A 20,875-nucleotide genomic window follows, 5' to 3' on the forward strand; every position below is an offset into this window, starting at 1 on the left:
AAATTACATTTTACTTGGTTGGTTTTTGTAGAACTAATAATTTTTTGTATCACAAATACAGTCAAATCTGTTTCATAAGCTTTGTCATCCATATACATTTTGAAGTTATGTAAAATTGAGTCTTAAGCCGCGGTCACACTAGACACTATCGGTCATATGACGTCTTTTTTATAAACATGAATTCAACATATAACGAATAGTAATAACCTCAAAATGTAAAAAAAATTACAATCTACTCGACTTTAAAAGTGAATTGAAAGAGCAATATTTGTTTCACTAAAGAGGTCAACTTGAACTTTGGAAAGCAGCGAAATGCGAAACTTTTCGCATGAGCTTGCATTTCCGGTCTGACACATTCACATGCGTTTGAATGGAAGTCAATAGAACGAAAAGTGCAGTGTGACCGCCCCTTTGACTTTTTATCAATAGAACAAAAAATTTATGCAAAACATTCCATTAATTCAGTATACTCTTAAACTTTAAAAATCGCTTGGAGTTATTTGCAGATTTGACTGTATTACTGAACATATGCCTTTTGTCTGTCTGAAATCTGATGTTATCCTATCGTTTCCCCATCGTGTTTGACTGACAGGAAGCTAAACTCACTGACCAGCTGCCTCTCATCATTGTGTGCGATCGTTTCGACTTTGTCCATGACCTCGTACTCTACCTGTACCGAAACAGCCTGCAGAAGTACATCGAAATCTACGTGCAGAAGGTGAGGAACCTTTAGTTACTCACGTAGCCTCTGTAGTCAAGCAATGAACAAAAATGAAATGATAATTTGTTCATGTAGGTGAACCCAAGCCGTCTGCCTGTGGTGATTGGAGGGCTCCTCGATGTTGACTGCTCTGAGGACGTCATCAAGAACCTGATCCTGGTTGTGCGGGGCCAATTTTCCACCGATGAGCTGGTGGCAGAGGTTGAGAAGAGAAACCGGTATGAACAATATCGAACGTAAAGTTATCAAAACAAAGCAATTGAAAGCATGATGCTAAGCTATCTTGGATTCAGAACTATTCCAGGATGCTTCTGTTTATTTTTGCTGATGTTTAATCATTTGTTTGTGTACAACATAAGAGTTTCCAGATGAAATTTTGATTGCACAAGTAAACACCGAAAACAAACAGCAGTAGCTGTTCTGATTGTTTAACAATGGCGCTTACATTTGCAATATGGTGTTTGTAATCATTTTGTGAGGGGGAAAACTGCCTTAAACATTGAGGGTGGATGTCTGGGGGAGAAACAAAATTATATGATAGCTTAAATGAGTTTATTTTGCAGACTGAAGCTCCTGTTGCCATGGCTGGAGTCTCGTATCCACGAGGGCTGTGAGGAGCCAGCTACCCACAATGCCCTGGCCAAGATCTATATTGACAGCAACAACAACCCAGAACGCTTCCTGCGAGAGAACCCCTACTACGACAGCCGTGTGGTGGGGAAATACTGCGAGAAAAGAGACCCTCACTTGGCCTGTGTGGCCTATGAGAGAGGACAGTGCGACCAGGAGCTCATAAGCGTCAGTAATGCTCAACCATAAATAAGTTTTGAGCCCGTTCAACCAAACAACATGAAATATAAACTATGTATCTTTATATTTTTTTCCACAGGTCTGCAATGAGAACTCGCTGTTCAAGAGTTTGTCCCGGTACTTGGTGCGCCGCAGAGACCCGGAGCTCTGGGCCAGTGTGCTTTTGGAGACCAACCCCTTTAGGAGGCCTCTTATTGACCAGGTACACACGTCGCACTCATCTCTCACAATACATAAACATGGCTCACACAGGAAGTGGAAGTGCATGATTGTTATATTTTATTAATTTCACTTTAATATTGGGTGAAATAGTCTATTTTTAAATATAGCAAAGTTTTAATAACATTAATTTGATCTATTTAAACATTTAAAACGTATATTACCGACCACAAACTTAGTGTACATAATGTTTTAGATGTTTTATACCCTGCACTTGTCATTAACTCAAATCATAAGCAATAAATATCTGATTCTCTTCTGACCTTCTTGTATGGTTTTGGAATGTGCGGGTGTTGAAGTTGTTATTTGTGTCTTTAGGTGGTGCAGACAGCCCTGTCAGAGACTCAGGACCCAGAGGAAGTGTCTGTCACAGTGAAGGCCTTCATGACTGCTGACCTGCCCAATGAACTCATTGAGCTGCTGGAAAAGATCGTCCTGGACAACTCGGTCTTCAGTGAACACAGGTGCATAAGCCCCAAAATATTCCAACACATAAACAGCTGGAACATGTCTGCAAAAGTCTGAAAATACACAAAAATGCCATTTAAATTCCTTGCCCAAACAGTCTTGAGCAACTTTTTAATGCAAATTAATATTTAATTCTCACCTCATTTAAATAATCCTCATCTCTTTCCTAGAAACCTGCAGAACCTGCTCATCCTAACAGCCATCAAAGCGGACCGCACCCGCGTCATGGAATACATCAACCGCCTGGACAATTATGACGCCCCAGACATTGCTAACATTGCCATCAGCAGCGAGCTGTTTGAGGAGGCCTTTGCTATCTTTAAGAAGTTTGATGTCAACACCTCTGCAGTGCAGGTATACGGTTGAGCCATAATCAGTAAATACCTCAGCAGTCCTCGTCCTTCACTTTCAAGTAGGCTTGCTAATGTGATTTATCGAATAGCAGATAAGTAAAGAGCTGATGTTTCCTGTCCTCCTCAGGTTCTGATTGAGCACATCAGTAATCTGGACCGGGCGTATGAGTTTGCGGAGCGCTGTAATGAACCTGCGGTATGGAGTCAGCTGGCTAAGGCTCAGCTGCAAAAGGGTCTCGTCAAAGAGTCCATTGACTCCTACATCAAGGCTGATGACCCCTCGGCTTACATGGAGGTTGTTCAGGCTGCTGACCAGAGTGGTATGGCCTCTTCAGTTCTAGTCCTACATAATAAATCATTTTACTTATGAACTTTTTCCTTTGATTCTATACTCACATCTATTTTTCCTGGCTAAGGTAACTGGGAGGACCTGGTGAAGTTTTTGCAGATGGCCAGAAAGAAGGCCAGAGAGTCGTATGTGGAGACAGAGCTGATCTTCGCACTGGCCAAAACCAACCGTCTTGCTGAACTGGAGGAGTTTATTAATGGACCCAATAATGCACACATCCAGCAGGTAATGCACAATTGCTTTTTATGAATTGCAAATTCATTTAATGTGTAATAGTGTTATTTCATATATTAGTATTATTGGTTACACTTTATTTTAAGGTGCCCTTGTTACAGTGTAATTACACATATTAATTAACAACATTTACTTGGTATATAATTAGGGTTAGGTTTATGGTTGGTGCTTGTTACACATCTTAATGTACTTACCATAGTAATAACAGTAAATTCTGCATGATTACAAGGACACTAAAATAGTGTTACCGTATTATTTATATACTATTATAGTATTTATTAATCATTTGAATTAGCTTTTATTTTTAATTAGCTTTTATTTTTAATTTTAGTATGCAGTTTTGTTACAAAATGAAAGTAAAAAAAAAAAAATTTAGCTTTCATTTATTTTATTTCAGATTTAGTCATTTTAGTATGTAAATGTTAATTTTTTTTTCAATAGTTTTTCGAAAAAAAATATTATTTAACAATAACAACACTGGTTATTAAGAGAGATGATTGACAGAGCTCGTCTATATATTTTTAGCTAAGACAAACAAAGCATCACATTTGAAGTTCATTTGCGTTAATATCGCTCACAGGTTGGAGATCGCTGCTACGACGAGAAGATGTACGAGGCGGCCAAACTCTTGTACAACAATGTCTCCAATTTCGGCCGCTTGGCTTCTACACTGGTCCACTTGGGCGAGTATCAGGCCGCCGTGGACGGTGCCCGTAAGGCTAACAGCACTCGCACTTGGAAGGAGGTGTGCTTTGCTTGTGTGGATGGGAAGGAGTTCAGATTGGCTCAGATGTGTGGCCTTCACATCGTAGTCCATGCCGATGAACTAGAAGAGCTCATCAACTATTACCAGGCAAGTTTTGATCCTACAAAAAAGAAGAAAATTATGCAACTAACAGAGCTGATCAAATTGAATGATATCGTTTTCAAATGCTCTCTGTAGGACCGTGGCTACTTCGAGGAGCTGATCACCATGCTAGAGGCGGCGCTGGGGTTGGAGCGCGCTCACATGGGCATGTTCACGGAGCTGGCCATCCTCTACTCTAAATTCAAACCTCAGAAGATGAGGGAGCACCTGGAACTCTTCTGGTCCAGAGTCAACATCCCCAAGGTACACAGCAGTACTAACGATGATTGTTATTGCAGATGTTGGTTTGTAACACTCCTCTTTTTTTGTTTTAAGTATCCCTCACTCAGTTCTGTTAAACAGCAGGAGTTCATTGATTTCTTCTCCCATTATCCCCCTCCAGCTATAATTTAATTCAGCGTGTAATCTGATATTCTCTTGTGATCTTGGTGTCATCATCTGCAATGCACAGATGTTACAAAGTCTGTCTCATTCATTTCTTGACATCTTCTCTTTCAGGTCCTGAGGGCCGCAGAGCAGGCTCACCTGTGGGCGGAGCTTGTTTTCCTCTATGACAAGTATGAAGAGTTTGACAACGCCATCATCACCATGATGAGCCATCCCACTGATGCCTGGAAAGAGGGACAGTTTAAGGACATCATCACCAAGGTAAAGTTCAACTGCTTTTATTAATAGATCAATTTAATTAACTTCTTTTGAGTTCAAACTCGGTTGACTTTCCCAGTAATGTTAAAACTAAAACAATTTGAATAGCTATATAGATTTAGTAGTTAACTGAAAGAAAGCTGAAAGAAAAGAATAAATATAAACATGAATTAATTTTGAATAGTGTAGTGGGGGGAAATATGTTTTTATACACTAGTGCTATTGCATTGAATAAATTACCAGAATCAATAAAGGGTGTAAAAGATTTGGGAAGTAAAAAAACAAAACAGTGTATACTTAATTTGTACAGTTTGTAAACTTGTCAAATTTCAATTTAAATATATAATTTGTCAATTTGAAAGTAATTTGTTAACATTTTTTACATATAGTACACTATATAATTATGAATTACAATTAATAATAAATAAATAAACAAAATAAACTTTTTTTAAAAATCTTTCTCTATTTGAAAAGTGATTTTTACATATAGTAAATAATATTTGTGTATAAGTGTAATTTTTATGAAATTATTCTAATTATTAGTATAAAGTTGTGAATGTATTGATTTAAAAAAACATGAATGAACATTCATTAAACGTATTATTCATTAAACATTAGAAATGTTGCCTTGGCAGCCAATTGAAATTAAATAAATTATATTTTGGAACTAAACAGAATGTATGTTAAAACTAAATAGCATACAAGTATATAAATAATACTATTATAACACCAGGAAATGAATTAAATAACAGTGACCGTTTCTTGTGTTAGGTGGCCAACGTGGAACTGTACTACAAAGCAATCCAGTTTTATCTGGAGTTCAGGCCCTTGTTACTGAACGACCTGCTCATAGTTCTTTCCCCAAGACTGGATCACTCACGAGCCGTCAACTTCTTCAGCAAGGTAAAGCAAGCAAGCACAAGACCTTTTCCAACTTCAGCAACTTTTCCCTCTTTAAGATCAGGTAAAACGAGAGTTTTTAATTTCTCCAGGTTAAGCAGCTTCCTCTCGTTAAGCCTTACCTGCGATCAGTACAAAACCACAACAACAAGTCTGTCAATGAAGCACTTAACAACCTCTTCATCTCAGAGGAAGACTATCAGGTACAAACAACACTTTAAAGCATTTTTCTGTAAAAACATTGAACAGTTATAGTAGCTTATTGCAGTAGCTTATGTGCACCACCTCATCTGCTGTTGAACTATCCCGTCCGCAGGCACTCAGGACATCTATAGATGCATACGATAACTTCGACAACATCTCGCTGGCCCAGCGTCTGGAGAAGCACGAGCTGATTGAGTTCAGGAGAATCGCTGCTTACCTCTTCAAAGGCAACAACAGATGGAAGCAGAGCGTGGAGCTGTGCAAGAAAGACAAACTCTACAAGGTGAGGTGGACAACAGGGTGGTTATGTCAGTTATGCTGTTTGTAAATGTGTTGCTGATCTGATCTGTTGCTCTACCCAGGATGCCATGCAGTATGCGTCTGAGTCGAAGGACACAGAGCTGGCCGAGGAGCTGCTGCAGTGGTTCCTTCTGGAGGATAAGAAGGAGTGTTTCGCAGCCTGCCTCTTTACCTGCTACGACCTGCTCAGGCCTGACGTGGTGCTGGAGACGGCGTGGAGGCACAACATCATGGACTTTTCCATGCCTTACTTCATCCAGGTGATGAGGGAATACCTCAGCAAGGTAAGGACAGGCTTCTTACTCTAAAATAGGGGATAAATGTGTGGAGTGCCACTTAACTAAAATGATAAATTATTGTAAATAAATTTGACCAACATTTTAAACAAACCATTTTAAATATCTGTTTATTTGTCATTTTGAACAGTGAACATTTTTAACATTTGCATGCAGTAAGTGATATTAGTATAATTATTAGTATAAAGACATCAATTATCAATGTATCAAAAATAAAAATGTAAATAATTAAACCTTTTTTTATATCTATTTTTCACTTTAAATGTGATTTATTAACATTTACATACTTTATATTAGTATAATTATTAAATAATTATTAGAATAGCATAAAATAAACACATCAATTATAGTATATTATTTAAAGGTCCCATATTGTACACCTTTCTGGAGTTTTATTTGAGGTTTTGATGTCCTTAAGAATATATATTTGCGGTATAAGTACCAAAAACCATCTCAATATATTTTTACAGCTCCTTTCTCTGGAGCTCTGCTAAGTACAGGTTGATTTTGGCCTGGCTAATTAATATTCATGAGCCTCTGTTCTGATTGGTCTGTTGTTTTCTGATGTGGGAGCCATGGACTGTACAAAACAACACGTCAGCATCAACTTAGCATGTCTGTTTACAAACTATAATTTCAGATTATGCTGGCTCCATAATAACATAAAATGTGTGAAGTTTATTTACGGGTTGCGAATTTGAGGTCGGACCCAACAATATAGGGACTGCAGCATCTTTGAGTAGCTTCTTTGAAAAACCGGCATTGAACTGTGCCTGATTGACGAAGCAGTCACTTGTGCAATGTGCAGAACAGACGGTTAAGGTCGAACTAAATTGCTGTTATGTCCGAACACTGGTCTCTTTAAATTAATGTTGTTCGAAAGCCTGTGCAATGTAGTTTTCTGTGGATTGACTGTTTTGAAACTTAAATGGTAGTTACATAGCCCCTAGACCTCTGTTTTCATGATAAAAGCCAGGAAATTTCAGTTTTGACAATATGGGACCTTAAAAAAAAAAAAAAAAAAATTGTTTAAATTGTTAGTCAAATAATTTTTTTATCCATTTGTCACTTTCAAATGTAATTTATAAAAATTTTCAATGCGTATATTATATGAGTATAATTATTAGAATAACATAAAATAAAGACATACTATATTAATTTAAAAATAAAAATGTGAAAATGAAAAATGTTTTTTTAAATCTGTCATTTTGAAAAGATTTATTAAATCTGTCATTTTGAAAAGATTTATTAAATCTGTCATTTTGAAAAGATTTATTAAGAGTTACATATAGGAACTTCTAGTATTATAATTATTAAAGAAGTATAATTTATTATTAATTATAACTATATTAGTAAATTATATATTTTTTGAGTGACTCTATTAATCTGTTTTATTATTGATTTAAAGTTATTTTCATTTTTAAGAGTTATTCCTAGTCCTCAACAGAAATGAACACAGACTTATTTCTCTCATGTTCTTAGGTGGACAAACTGGAGACCTGTGAGTCTTTGAGGAAAGAGGAGGAGCAGGCGACGGAAACTCAACCCATTGTTTATGGTAAAACAATGAAACCACATTGCAATGGAAACTATTTATAGATTTGTTTTAAATTCCCTTTTAATAAATGTTCTCACTATCTCCCATTCCTCAGGCACACCTCAGCTCATGCTGACAGCAGGACCCAGTGTGGCCGTCCCCCCGCAGCAGGCTTACGGCTACGGGTACACAGCAGCGCCTGGCTATCCACAGGCTCCTCAGGCCCAGCCAGGTTTCGGTTACGGCATGTAAGGACCTCCCTGTTTCCCCGCTCGTCCCTCTTTCCTGCTGCCGCTTGGTTCGGTCCAGCAATCCCCGTGGATCTCTCTCCCTCAGTCCTCCACCGGTCCGACTCTTACTTTGTGCTCACAACGGGGGATTTGAGCAAATGTTATTCTTTTACTTTACCTTTTTTAAAATGATTGTTTTTGTTTATCGTGTTTTCTTTATACCATCATGAAGGACTTTATTTCTATATTGTCAAAGATTTCATTGAGAATTATTTTTTTTCACATTCCAAATATCTACTAGATTTAATTTCCTGTCAATTTTATCTGTCAATTTAAAGGGGAACGGTGTCTACAATGAGGAGACTTGTGGGAGAAGCAAGTCAGTTTAATTAAAATAAGACAGAAAATCTGATTTGCACTCCGTAGTCAGAGGAAAAACAACTAATGTATCATTTTGATGTGTGTGTGAGCAGCTTGTTCAGTCTGTCTGCATTTAACTTGTATATTCCAGGAAAGAAAATAAAATCGAGGAAAATGTGTGATTACCGCCTCCACAAACAAACACTACTCAACACCAGTAATTCAATGCGGGTGTGTAGCTCTCGATAAATGTATATGTAAAAAAAAAAAAAGGTTGTTTTAAATGCGTGAAGATACATTCATAAGGCAACTTCAAAGTTTTTCTCTGACCTATGCAGGTTCTCCATTACCTTTTTGTTTTCCATATGAAAAACAAACTTTTGTTGTGCAGTAACGTGCTCATTGTGTGGGACCATCTGTTTGAGGAGGGGTAATGATTAAAATATATATAAATATATATGCGGCTCTTCACACCTGTGTGTATTTTACTAACCTTACCTCTCTGTGCTGCAGCGTGTGTGTGCGTATGTGTGTATGCTATTGTTGTGATGTTTAGGTCACTGTAAGGCAGCGAAGTGAGACTAGAAAGCCAGTTTATCCTGCCATTTATTCCGAAACTCAATTTACCCTTTATTTGTACAGAAGAGAAATCACAAATGGTAATTTGGTTTAAGAGAGATTTAAACTCCCTGTGTGTCCTGTACTCAGTTTTCACTGAGTTGAGATTAATCGTACATATACACGTAAATTGTAGAGATCTGATTGTGCACAGAGAATGAGACCCCCCCCCCCCCTCCCCTTCTTCTTCCCCTCCAGATTACCATATAAATAAAGGCTTCTTGTTCATCAAGAAAAATATGGTCTAACCACAGTTTCATGTGCCATGTATTTTTTTTTGTAATATTCCTCCCCCTTCATACTCACTGGACAGTTTGATTCAGACATTCATAACGTAAATGAAGCTTTAAAGTGGGAATTCATGGCTTGATCACACATGTAAATAAAAATGTTAATACGTTTGATTTAATAAGCAGCTAGTTTGTCAAAAATCCAGTGTTTTAAATTTAAATTGTCTCGGAGCATATTAGCATTGTGCAACTGAAAAAGGAACATACACAAGTTTAACAAACAAAAGTCCTTTATTCCATTGGGTATGAGGGGGGTGATTAATATAAAAATGAGATTCCCAAATTACTAATTTTCTGTACATAAACTTATGACAAAACAAATGTACTCGTATGTTCAATGATGGAATGGGTGAACTGTTTACTTAAAATAAATGGTTAAAGCTATAAATGTGTCATTTTAACCCTTTTAATTCAAGTTCTCCACTCATTCGTATCGTATAAAAACTATAATGTCTAAGAATTGGTCAAAACTGCCCCAGTTTTGTCCCATCTTATTTGAATAGTGTTATTCAGTATAGTTTCAAGTGTCCTGTCACTTTGTCAACAAGATCAGCCGGTCCAGGTCCCACGCCAAGAACCGTCCGAGACCCTGGTGCAATTTGGGTTCTTCCAGCATCTTGGATTAAACTGACGGGAAGTCCGACCTCTTTGGCGTGGGCAAGCAGCTCCAGCAGACAGTCCTCGTCTGGAGCCTTGACCACCACTTTGGGCTGGCCGCAGTACTCCCACTGTTTCAGGAGCTCTGGGTTCCTGCGCTGGACCTGCTTGTAGGCGGACACAGCAGCGTGAGAGCACTGTGCAGCCGCTTTACCTTTGCCCATCTTCAGATCAGTTCGGACCACCAGGATCATTTTGAACTCCCCGCTCTCGCCCATCACACTGGCCTCGCTGCCAGCACCGGCGCTGTTTCCTAAAGCCGCCATCATGCTGCGGGACGATCTGCCAAAACGCCCACTGAGGTGCCATCCGAGGCAGAGCCCACAGCCCACACCTGCCAGTATACCCAGAGCAACAGGCCCATACAGAGAATCCATCATCATACCTGATGAAAACCAAAGTGATTAGAAGTGTTTGGTAAATTAAAAAAGTCAGTGTAATTGAATTACTGTACTGATTACACTCTCATAAAAGTATTGAATTACTTATTACTTTCCAAATCCTATATCAACCTTGACCAGTTGAACAATACAAGGATTGACAGGAAACTGCTTAACCCTTATACAAAATGATCATGGTAAACATTGGGTTAATGTTACTAGATAAGGCCGTTTTTTTTTTTTTTTTTTTTTTTTTTTACCATTGTATGGAAATATTATAAAACGCACGGAATCAAATAATTCATAGCTTGATCACCTATGTAAATAATACTAAATATAGTCACATCTAATAAGAAGCCAGTATGAAATGAATCGATCATATTAGCATTGAGGAGCAATTGAAAAAAGTACAAAGAGCATATAAAATGAAACCATACGAGAAAGATTCTGAAAACATGTAGTGTATGAATAATTTTTTTATTTTATTTTTAGTAACAACTGTTACTGTGGACATTTTAGAGGAAACTATGGTAATGATAGTAATTTTGGTAAAAGATATGTTATAACACCCACTGAATCAAATGAAGATTAATATTTGTGTTACTAATATTCTATCAAACAAATCCCTGTGCACATGTAAATGTATCTAATGCCATTCGTCCATGCTGGCAATCTAGTCGTCTGGAATCTAGTATTTAAAACGTGTTAATTTAAATGACCATCTAAATTAAACTAACAAGTGCTGGTGAGCTTATTCAGAATAAATGTATTTAGGACCATTTGAAATCGGACTCACCAGCAATCAAAATGATTCAGCAACCTGAAGTTTCCAGCAAACTCCACAGGCCGCTTCTTTCAAGCCGACGCTTATTGATGACGTCACGAGTTGGAGTTTAAAGAAACCGCGGAAAGCCTGATTATTCAGTCAGGTTTGTATAATGTGTATTTTATCCTTATTAATGAATATTGTAATGCGGGCACCTTAATTTCACACATATTTTTCAGGGACCTTTGATTTTAGAACGTCAGTAGTCCACCATCATTTCACTGACTACGTTACTAGGCTAAATGTGTATTTGTCTTGAGGCCTATTTATGCTCATGACATTTTACATTGTAAAATGATTACGGTATGTCACAAAATCTAGGAACCTGCTTACCTAGACAGCATTTTTGAGCATCATGGATTCATGGGTTAGCTAGCTATATAGGCCATTTAAAGGCAGGTGGATGCTGTAACAGCTCTAACGTTAACGTTACTCCCACAATTAGGTCCCAATCTCTCATCCGGGTACTTTCAATTCTTTACTCTGTTGAACCCCAGAGGCCCAACCTAATTTAAGACAGTGGAAAGAAGCTTTGAAACTAGACACTGTTTTTTGGCCTAGCCTCTCATGGTTTTGCACCCTTAGTTTAGCAGGTGTGCTCAAGATTGTGTTAGACATTATGGACAAAATGTTCTTGATTCTGACATAAAGATTGTCTTATACCTGCTGGCTCTGTTTGTTGTTGTTTATCCAGGTTGCTGTTGTTCATCTGCTGGTTTGACACCAGATGTGAAGGTTATCCATCCTGGGTGAAGGCACTATGTGAAATCTGTAATTGTAAAGAATCCAAAAATGAATAAAATTACAAATGCGCATTACATTATGTTAGGCATGCATTCAGCAGAGAATTTGTAGGATGGGTCTGTTTTTTTGTGTTTTTGTGTTGCTGCACTTTGAAATTTGAGAACCGAGAACAAGTACTGAATGTTTTGATAGACAAAAGAAAGAAATGTGAAAAGATCTGGTCCAAGATGAAAACCGGCATCAAGCGTTTTCACAGAAAAGTGCAGTACCTTCCGCAGAGATGGCACTATAAAACTTTTTGTTGGACTTGGAGTTATTTTCGGTGCATTTGTGGTTTTTTGTGTGGTTGGTAACTGAAATGAGAGTCTTTATATAGACTGTCATGCCACTGGCCTATATAGTGCTTGTGAGATCTCACTAGACTAGGGTATCGGTAGGTGCACAAATACTCATCCTTCCTGTGAGTTTGTCACATGCAATCTTTCAAATTTAAAGGGTTAGTTCACCAAAAAATGAAAATGATCCCATAATTTATAATGGGAGTGAATGGTACCTTAGATTTTAAATCCCCAAAACCGCATCCATTCATCATAAAAGTAATCCATACGGGGCCAAACGGTTTAATAAAGGACTTCTGAAGCGATGTGTTTTTGTAAGAAAAATATCCATAACTTTATAAAGTATAGGCCTAATCACTGGCCGGTAATGGCATGTACGCTAGTCTAGTTCCGGCGGAAGAGTGAACTCTGTCCCGACACATGATGTATTGATGAATGCGGATAGAGCAAATCAAAACCAGTCATGAATTAGAAGTCTAAAATTAGAATTTTTAGAGAAATGTTGAGGGATTTTTTCGATATAAGAGAAGAGAAGCTTGAGTTTGTTGCCCAGCCCTATTTGTTTGAACCGCGAAAGGCATCTACTCTCACCTAAGCTTACGCTACAGATATTCTTTGTACAAAAACGCATCGCTCAGCCACCAAAATGATCAGATAAAGACAAGAGAGAACAGACAAGACTGTGAATGCAGATACTTCCCTTTTCTGCCTTCCTCTGTCTGGGCCTAAAGACATTTTAAACATTGTGATTTTCTGTCCCTCAGGTGCATGAATATCTATAATGAGATGTCTGAAAATGGGACAGAGTTAAAGATTCCTTGAAGAAGAGTGGGACTGTGGGACCAACATAATCAGAGCTCTGGAAAGACAGGTCAGCCTTGCAGGCTTTCTTCTAATGTACTCATTGACCTCACTATAACAGAAATGTGCACTTAATGCAGTTCCTTTTATAAGACAATTTTCAGTGTAAATCCATTATATTATTGCATCTATCTATCTATCTATCTATCTATCTATCTAGGCTATCTATCTATCTATCTATCTATCTATCTATCTATCTATCTATCTATCTATCTATCTATCTATCGAAACCATGGATACGAAGAGGTTTTGTGGATGAGGCCAGGCTCCTGCTGCAGTACATCCTGCTACAGACATTTATGTTGACGAAGCTGCTCAAAAGGTCAAATTCCAAAAAAATAAGCATAAATGAATTAGATCGGAAAAAAAACTTGATTCTTTATGCCTCAAAAAGATTTAAGAATCACCATTAACAGTGTCATTTACATCTAAAAGCCTCATCTTAATCCAATAAAAACACTTGCAGTGGTTCTCACAAATTAAGAATGACATCTAACTGTAAGTTAGAGTCTTTGCCAAGATGGTCTGGGTTTATTAAAACCCCCTGAGATTATTTTAATAGATTTTGTTTCAGTTCTGCTGAAAAAGCTTAGGTGAGAGTAAGGCTATTCTTGCGAAACAGCCTCGGGTATGTAATACCAGTAGTTAAACACTTAGAAGTAGGGGCCTCTGAGCGGTTTCCTCCCACACAGCTGAATGTGATCGAGTGTGTGCTCTACGTGCACTTCAAGAGCACATACTGTTCAAGTTTGCCACTTTAATGTTTACATAGTGCGATGAGCATGAAAAATGTGTAAATATTGCATTGTATTTACTTTTTGCATTAGATAATACAGAAAATCACTTCTTTCAGCCCACCATCTTCAAACTGACTGACTACTTTTTGCTCAGGGGCTGATAATGTGCAGCTTTAATTGTGCTTTAACTGGCAAGTTTACATGGAAAAAGCCATCTTTCATGCGAGAAACTCAAGTCGCCTCTCAGCATGTGTGGGGGCGTTTAATCAGGCGAAATGCTCTGACTCGTAAGACTGACGTGGAAATGATTCTAATATGACTAAGTCTGACATTCCCGTACCAGGCGTCTGATTTTGGCTTTTCCAAAACTGCAGCACCCAATTGACGCAAATGACTGCTGTAAAATAGGCCAACGGATGCTCCACTCCCCTGAACAAGTTCCCATTTGTCCACAGCTCATTTTTAATATGAAAAGGGATAGTTCTACAGTGAAATTGTGCCAATGTTGCTTTAAAATATTTTTTAATGTGATCAGACTTTTAAATTGACTTTTGTTGGTAACCAATGGAGTTTAAGGAGTAGCTCACCCAAAAATTAAAATTCTGTCATCATTTACTCACTCTCAAGTTGGTCCAAACCTGTATGAAATTTTTTCTTCTGCTGAGCATAAAAGATATTTTGGAGAATGCCAGTAACCAAACAGTTGAATACTATGGAAGTCAATGGGGTCCATCAACTGTTTAGTTACTGACATTCTTCAAAATATCATCTTTTGTGTTCAGAAGAAGAAAGAAATCCATACAGGTTTGAAACAGCATTGAGCATACACATAATGTGGTGTTGCTTACCGCCAGGTCACAGCTACGACCTGCACTGTCTTTTAAAGACTTTAGATGTCCGCATCTAGTTAACTTTATTGTCATTATGCTATTGCATATTTGTAAATCATCTATTTATTTGTGTACATTGTGTGAGGCCAAATGTGTACCGTGGTTACGGCCTTGTTTTCTCCTCTTTACTCCCGTCTCTCTTCAGGCAACACATCAGAAGTTGAAGCTGAGCCTATGTTATGTAACAATCATAAACTCTATCTATTTTTAGACTTCCATCTTGTCAAGTCTTTTAGAAACGACGATGAGCTGGTTTTGATCTTGGGTAACTTTGTGCATGGATTTGATTGCATTAAAACTCTAATTTATGATGCTGTTATTTTAAAGATGTTTATTTTTTTAGCGTGGTTGCATAATGCCCTCTCTAGCTCAGCACAAAAACATGCCTTGACATCTCCATCTCTTCAACATAAACTCTAATTATTGCTAAACCTGACACCTGTGATTTATGAATGATGACTCTGCAGATTATATATCATACTTGTATAAACAGTTTCTACCTGCATCTGGCAAAACATCAAACATAAAAAAAAAACTATATTCATATATTTAAAGGGATAGTTCACCCAAAAATTACCATTCCGGAATCTTTTACTCACCCTTATAATATTCCTGTATTACTTCCTTCTGTTGAACACAAAAGAAGATATTCTAAAGAATGTTTCAACTGTTTTGTCCATACAATGAAAGTCAGTGGGGTCCAAAACAACATTGTGTTCCACAGAAGAAAGTCATACAGGTTTGAAACAACAGGAGAATGAGTACCGGTAAATGATTACAGTTTTAATTTTTGGGATGACTATGCCTTTAAATACAAATTCAGCAGGGCCTGTGGCCAAACACCTTAACCCAAATTCCTACTGTGCATGCTGTGTTTAAATCCCTTACATTTACAATAGCAATAAAAGCAAACCAGCACGCTGTAATGGCTTTGAAAGGTCTACAACTTAATGTCACATGAAGTGGGGAATGAGACCGTTTTGTTTTACTTTCCTGGAATTCCAGTGATGCAGATCTCTAGCCCTTTTCCAGAAACCCTTCAATACTTCCATAATATGAACCCGCAAGTTTCACTAGAACTGCAAAACAACCTGCCCCCTTCACCAGCAGGAGATGGAGAGACCCAGAGGAACATTTTACAGCTTAGAGCTTGCTCTTTCATAGCCAATTAATGGATTTGTCTCAGATGTTTCTCTTAAGATCCCTTAGAAGCAATAAATTATACACAATTGTTGACATGCAGCAAGAGAGTACAGCTATAAAATGAATGTGATTCGAATAATATATATTGAGAAGAATATATTTGGTGTCGTGGCAAATCTGAGCACAATTTGAGAAATTATTTTCTTCTGAAACACGAGACAAATCTAAGAAGCAAAATCCTGTCATCATTTACTCACCTTCCTCGTGTTTTCTTTTTCTGTGGAACATAAAAGAAGATGGTTTGAGAAACATGGGTCTTTGTTTGGTTTACTTTCAAAGTCAATGGGCTCTGATGTTGTTTGGTTCCCAATGCTCTTCAAAATATATATTTTTGTGTGTTTTGCATTAAACGTAAACGTTGAGTTACAGTTGAGTAAACGATGAGAGAATTTTCATTTTTCGGTCAAACCATCCCTATACACAATTTGTAATGTATTTCATCTGAAGAGAAAAAAAAGTGATCTAAAAGAAATCTAATTTTTGTCAGGAAGCGATGAAGAAAAAGCTGAGGGAAAGAGCAACCACATAAGTGAAACAGAAATAGATGAAATGGAAAGAATAGGGAATCTGTGAGCGAGTTGGTGAATGAGAGGGAGGGAGGGAGAGATAGGCAGAAGGAACTTGCTGCCCCTGGTTGGTGTTGTGTAAGACTTGGCTGGCTGTAGTAGCAGAATAACACTCTTATTCTCTCAGTGCTTTGAACTCTGGTACCCTACAGCTCCGACCACCCCTCTTCTGCAACAGCAAGAACTCACACTGAGGTGCTCCTCTCTCTCTCTCTCTCTCTCTCTCTCTCTCTCTCTCTCTCTCTCTCTCTCTCTAGCCCTCTCTCTCTCTCTCTCTCTCTACCTACCTCTCTCACTCTCTCTATCAATTTCCCTCTCCCCTTTCCTGCTGTGTCGCACTTCTCTTTCTCTTCCCATAAGTCGTATGTACCTCTCTGCTCCGTTCTCATTTGTCTTTCACTCTCTCCCACATTTAGTTGTCTGCTTCATATGTGTGACATGAAGAAAGTTTGTGTTTTCTGTCCTGATGGACTGGGAACCAGCGTGCACAGCTTCTTCGTCTGGTAAGAACCACCTGCAATGTCTGTGCCGTGCACATTTGGTTTATAATAGTTTTTATTTTATTTTATAGGAGCTGCTGCATGCATGTATTTCAGGTTGCATCTTCCTAAAGGCTTGTATATGTTTTTTTTTTTTTTGGTACAAGTGGTTGTGTAACCCACACATTGCTTCCTTGTTGCATATGCGCCTGTAAGCAATGTCTATGAAAGTGAATCCACGTGCGTGTGATGGTCTCACAGCAATGCTTGGGGTATGTGTGTGTGTGTCTGTGTTTATCAGAGGCGATAACGGGTGATGTTTGGTTTCGTTTCGTGTTGTGTGTGTGTCTGTCAGAACGGCAAATCGTGTTTAGGATCGGTTGTCATTTCACGAGGCTATCGGAATGAACGAACCCGTTGACCCGCGGTTTATCTGAGGACACGCCCCTCTCTGTCTTCTTCTTGTTGTTGTTCTCTTCTCACTTAAGCACCTTGTGTTTTTCCCTTCGCCTTGCTCTTCTTTTTATCGCCTTTTTATCTTTTATCGCAAAAAATGTTTACGTTTAGCTTCTGTCTGACATACAGGTGCTGGAACAGCCACAGACAGATGCTTCAAACATCTGGTGGGTTTTAGGGAGGGCTCACTAACTGTGAATATCCCTCTGCGTCACACGCGCGCTACGCAGTTGCTGTTTCAGTTGGCACCGTCTCTGGATTCAAGTGCTGAAAAGAATGTACTAGAAACTTCCTCTGGAAAAAGAACTTTCCTGTCCTAAATGTAATCTGAGAAGGTTTAGTGACTCTTTTTTACGGTTTGGCATGTTGTTGTGTTTCTTGTTATCTGCTAGAACTGAAGCGACACCGTGTGGTTGGTTATGTAACAGACGAACCCATTGACCCCTCGGATTCATTGAGGTTTACTAGGAACTGATAAATTTAACTAGCCATGCATAGACTTTAACTTAAGAGCTAAAGTTATATATTATATTATTTCTACATTAGGGATGTTCATTATATTATCACTATTGTCGGACATTTATTTGTTTGTTGTTGTCCAGTATTTTTTATTTGTATTAGTTGAAATTGTTTCATCTAGAACTAATTTAAAAGGATAATGGTGGATTATGGCAAATATTATCAGTTTTGTGTACATGCAATAATAGAACAGATATGTGTGTTTGTGCATAAAAATGAATGCATATTTTATAGTTTTTATTATACTTTTAATTCATTTAAATTAATTCACTCTAAATTCATTTAACATACACGCAATTTATTTATTAGTTGCTGGTTATGTATTTATTACATATAAAAGCTGAAAATAAACAGATTCAGATGTTTAGATATAGAACATTTTAAAACAGATATATCTAATAGAACTTCATTTTGTTTTGTGTTTTCCTTCAACTCTACACAATGTCCAGAAGATGGCGCCATAGACCACTGTGAGTTTTTGCCCCTGCTGTTACTAAAAAAGTCCTGATGTCATATGAGACCTACACGTTTTTTACTCCACATTGTGTTTACGAAATGAATAGACGTGTTACCTGTTGTGGCCTGAAACTCCTATAGGGGGTATTTTTTTATTTTCAACATGGATTTCTCTTTTCTAGAGGAATAGTTCTTTCTTTTTAGCTTGTGAAGGTTTTGTCACGTTTTCCTGTTTGTCGTTTGTGACAGAGCAAATGCACGTCTCCATTCATATAATAAATACGCTCCGCGTATATGATATGTCATCTCATCTCTCTATATACAGGTGAAACTCAAAAAATTAGAATATCGTGCAAAAGTAATTTATTTCAGTAATTCAACTTAAAAGGTGAAACTAATATATTATATAGACTCATTACATGCAAAGTGAGACATTTCAAGCCTTTATTTGTTATAATTTTGATTATGGCTTACAGCTGTTCAAACCTTTTCACAATATTCTAATTTTGAATTTGGGGGTTTCATAAGCTTTAAGCCATAATCATCAAAATGATAACAAATAAAGGCTTGAAATTTCTCACTTTGCATGTAATGAGTCTAAATTATATATTAGTTTCACCTTTTAAGTTGAATTACTGAAATAAATGAACATTTGCACAATATTAAAAATTTTCGAGTTTCACCTGTACTTTTGAATACTAGTAGTTAATTTATTGAGCGTGAACACATACATAGCTGGAAGTAAATACAGTTTTAGTGCAGGTTCTGAAATATCTAGGTGCATCTTATGAAAACTGTCAGAAATATCTGGGTCATCCAGATTACACTTTGCATAAAGAAATAAAACCGGAATCAGTTATTTTCATGACAGTTAAAAACCTTTGATGCGTACATTGCAAATTCATTATCATAATAATTTTACATTTTAATTTGACTTAATGCATTTTGTGGTCACATTGAACTTTTTCATCTTTAGTATTTTTTGTTTAATGAACATATTTTATAAAAAATTCCCACAAAACAAGTTTGAGATCCGCTACAGTCTAAAAAAAAAAAAAAAAAAAAGATAATTATATTATTTAAATTGTAAAGTACAACTGTAAACAAGTACATCATGGTGGCATTAGTTGTATTGAACTTATTTACAACTACTTTGTTTATGCAAAATTTAAAGTCTTATTTTCTCTCCTTTTTAAGGTGGAATATAATCTGAACATTTTCCCCATTCATCATCATTTAGTGCGTTTAACACATTTACTTTCACAACCACATTTGTTTTTATAAATTTGTACACTGAGTCTGACTGTTTGATCCACCGAGTTTTGAGTAAGTGATAAAGGACACCGCACGTTTAGTTCTCGGTGTTGTCCAGCAGAGGGTGAACGGTATCATTATTTAAAGAGGACCTGATGTTAATTCAATCCCACTCTTGTGAAGTCACTCTTTCCTTATGGAGCTGTCAGTCCATCAGAAATATGGAAAGGATACATAAAACTGTGATGAAAATGTTCAATATAAATTTATGGAGCTGTAAGTTTTTACTGGTCTCTAATGAATGACAGATGACCCATATCGCCAGCTCATTGGGTGCTGCTAAAGACTGTTACTTACTGAACGAGCGCTGTGATAAAGGTCTTTATGAAGTTCTCGTGATTTGTTTCTGATGGCTGTTTTGTCTTGTATCTCAGAGACGCGTGTGAGTCACAGTTCGACCCCAACATCTCCCTTTGTGTCTCTCAGTGGGAGGCAGGACCACGTGTACTCTACCCCCTCGCAGGAAAGTCAGTTGTTATAACTTCAACCAGCGGGCATACAGGGGTATGAGGTGGACTAAATGATGACAGAATTAAAAAAAAATTTGGTCAAACCATCCCTACACAATTTGTAATGTATTATTTTGAACATAGTAGTAGTAATGTATAATGTATAGTAGTTTCTGTGATGTACCGTAAATCACATGTCCATGATGTGTGTTTAAAAAAAAAAGTGTGTATATATATAATGTAATCTAATAGTATTAAATAAGCAAATAATATTTATATATATATCACATACCATAGTGTTTACATGACACCTTGGTACTTTATGAAACACCATGTCCAATAAACATGGCATTATCATGGTACCATGCTCAAAAAACACAGAAGTAGTGATTGTTGTGACTATAGTAATGGCTGTTGTCATTGCACTTTTATTGTCAGTTTGGAAATTACCACACTGTACTGTAAATCAAAAAATTTGACCATAAAAACATGCATTGTATTTCAACATTTACACTTGAACGTAAGCCGTCATTTAGGCAATCTCATAAAAGAGAGAGAGAGAGTGTGTGTGTGTGTGTGTCTGGCAGTTTTCCTCCAC

General features: G+C 37.3%; 3 protein-coding genes across 6 annotated transcripts in view; 2 read left to right on the forward strand and 1 right to left on the reverse strand.

Annotated features, from left to right (window-relative positions):
* The window catches only part of cltca (clathrin, heavy chain a (Hc)), a 36,974-nt gene extending 28,298 nt beyond the window's left edge, over nucleotides 1–8,676 (forward strand). The window contains exons 15-31 of the mRNA XM_079598995.1: nucleotides 593–718; nucleotides 797–939; nucleotides 1,285–1,519; nucleotides 1,611–1,733; nucleotides 2,069–2,214; nucleotides 2,389–2,572; nucleotides 2,699–2,891; nucleotides 2,988–3,145; nucleotides 3,735–4,007; nucleotides 4,098–4,265; nucleotides 4,521–4,670; nucleotides 5,439–5,570; nucleotides 5,660–5,770; nucleotides 5,884–6,054; nucleotides 6,134–6,355; nucleotides 7,850–7,925; nucleotides 8,020–8,676. Coding sequence (XP_079455121.1) covers nucleotides 593–718; nucleotides 797–939; nucleotides 1,285–1,519; nucleotides 1,611–1,733; nucleotides 2,069–2,214; nucleotides 2,389–2,572; nucleotides 2,699–2,891; nucleotides 2,988–3,145; nucleotides 3,735–4,007; nucleotides 4,098–4,265; nucleotides 4,521–4,670; nucleotides 5,439–5,570; nucleotides 5,660–5,770; nucleotides 5,884–6,054; nucleotides 6,134–6,355; nucleotides 7,850–7,925; nucleotides 8,020–8,156 — 2,748 coding nt within the window. The 3' untranslated portion in view covers nucleotides 8,157–8,676. The remainder of the gene's footprint in view (nucleotides 1–592; nucleotides 719–796; nucleotides 940–1,284; nucleotides 1,520–1,610; nucleotides 1,734–2,068; nucleotides 2,215–2,388; nucleotides 2,573–2,698; nucleotides 2,892–2,987; nucleotides 3,146–3,734; nucleotides 4,008–4,097; nucleotides 4,266–4,520; nucleotides 4,671–5,438; nucleotides 5,571–5,659; nucleotides 5,771–5,883; nucleotides 6,055–6,133; nucleotides 6,356–7,849; nucleotides 7,926–8,019) is intronic.
* Nucleotides 8,677–9,614: 938 nt separating this feature from the next.
* Nucleotides 9,615–11,749, reverse strand: ptrh2 (peptidyl-tRNA hydrolase 2). The gene is made up of 2 exons (XM_079599002.1): nucleotides 11,236–11,749; nucleotides 9,615–10,444 (listed from the first exon to the last, which is right to left on the reverse strand). The coding sequence occupies exon 2, from the start codon at nucleotides 10,440–10,442 to the stop codon at nucleotides 9,912–9,914; it is 531 nt and encodes a 176-aa protein (XP_079455128.1). The 5' UTR covers nucleotides 10,443–10,444; nucleotides 11,236–11,749; the 3' UTR covers nucleotides 9,615–9,911.
* Nucleotides 11,750–16,677: 4,928 nt separating this feature from the next.
* The window catches only part of LOC306991278 (uncharacterized protein), a 54,159-nt gene continuing 49,961 nt past the window's right edge, over nucleotides 16,678–20,875 (forward strand). For 2 of the 4 annotated variants that reach the window (XM_079598999.1, XM_079599001.1), the window contains exon 1: nucleotides 16,942–17,107. The gene's annotated coding sequence lies outside the window, so the exon portion shown is untranslated. Of the gene's footprint in view, nucleotides 16,800–16,934; nucleotides 17,108–20,875 lie in introns of those variants that run through there. The other 2 variants (XM_079598998.1, XM_079599000.1) reach the window with 2 other exon arrangements.

The sequence above is a fragment of the Phoxinus phoxinus genome (genome assembly GCF_949152265.1).
Source record: "Phoxinus phoxinus genome assembly, chromosome: 23".
Taxonomy (NCBI): Eukaryota; Metazoa; Chordata; class Actinopteri; order Cypriniformes; family Leuciscidae; genus Phoxinus; species Phoxinus phoxinus.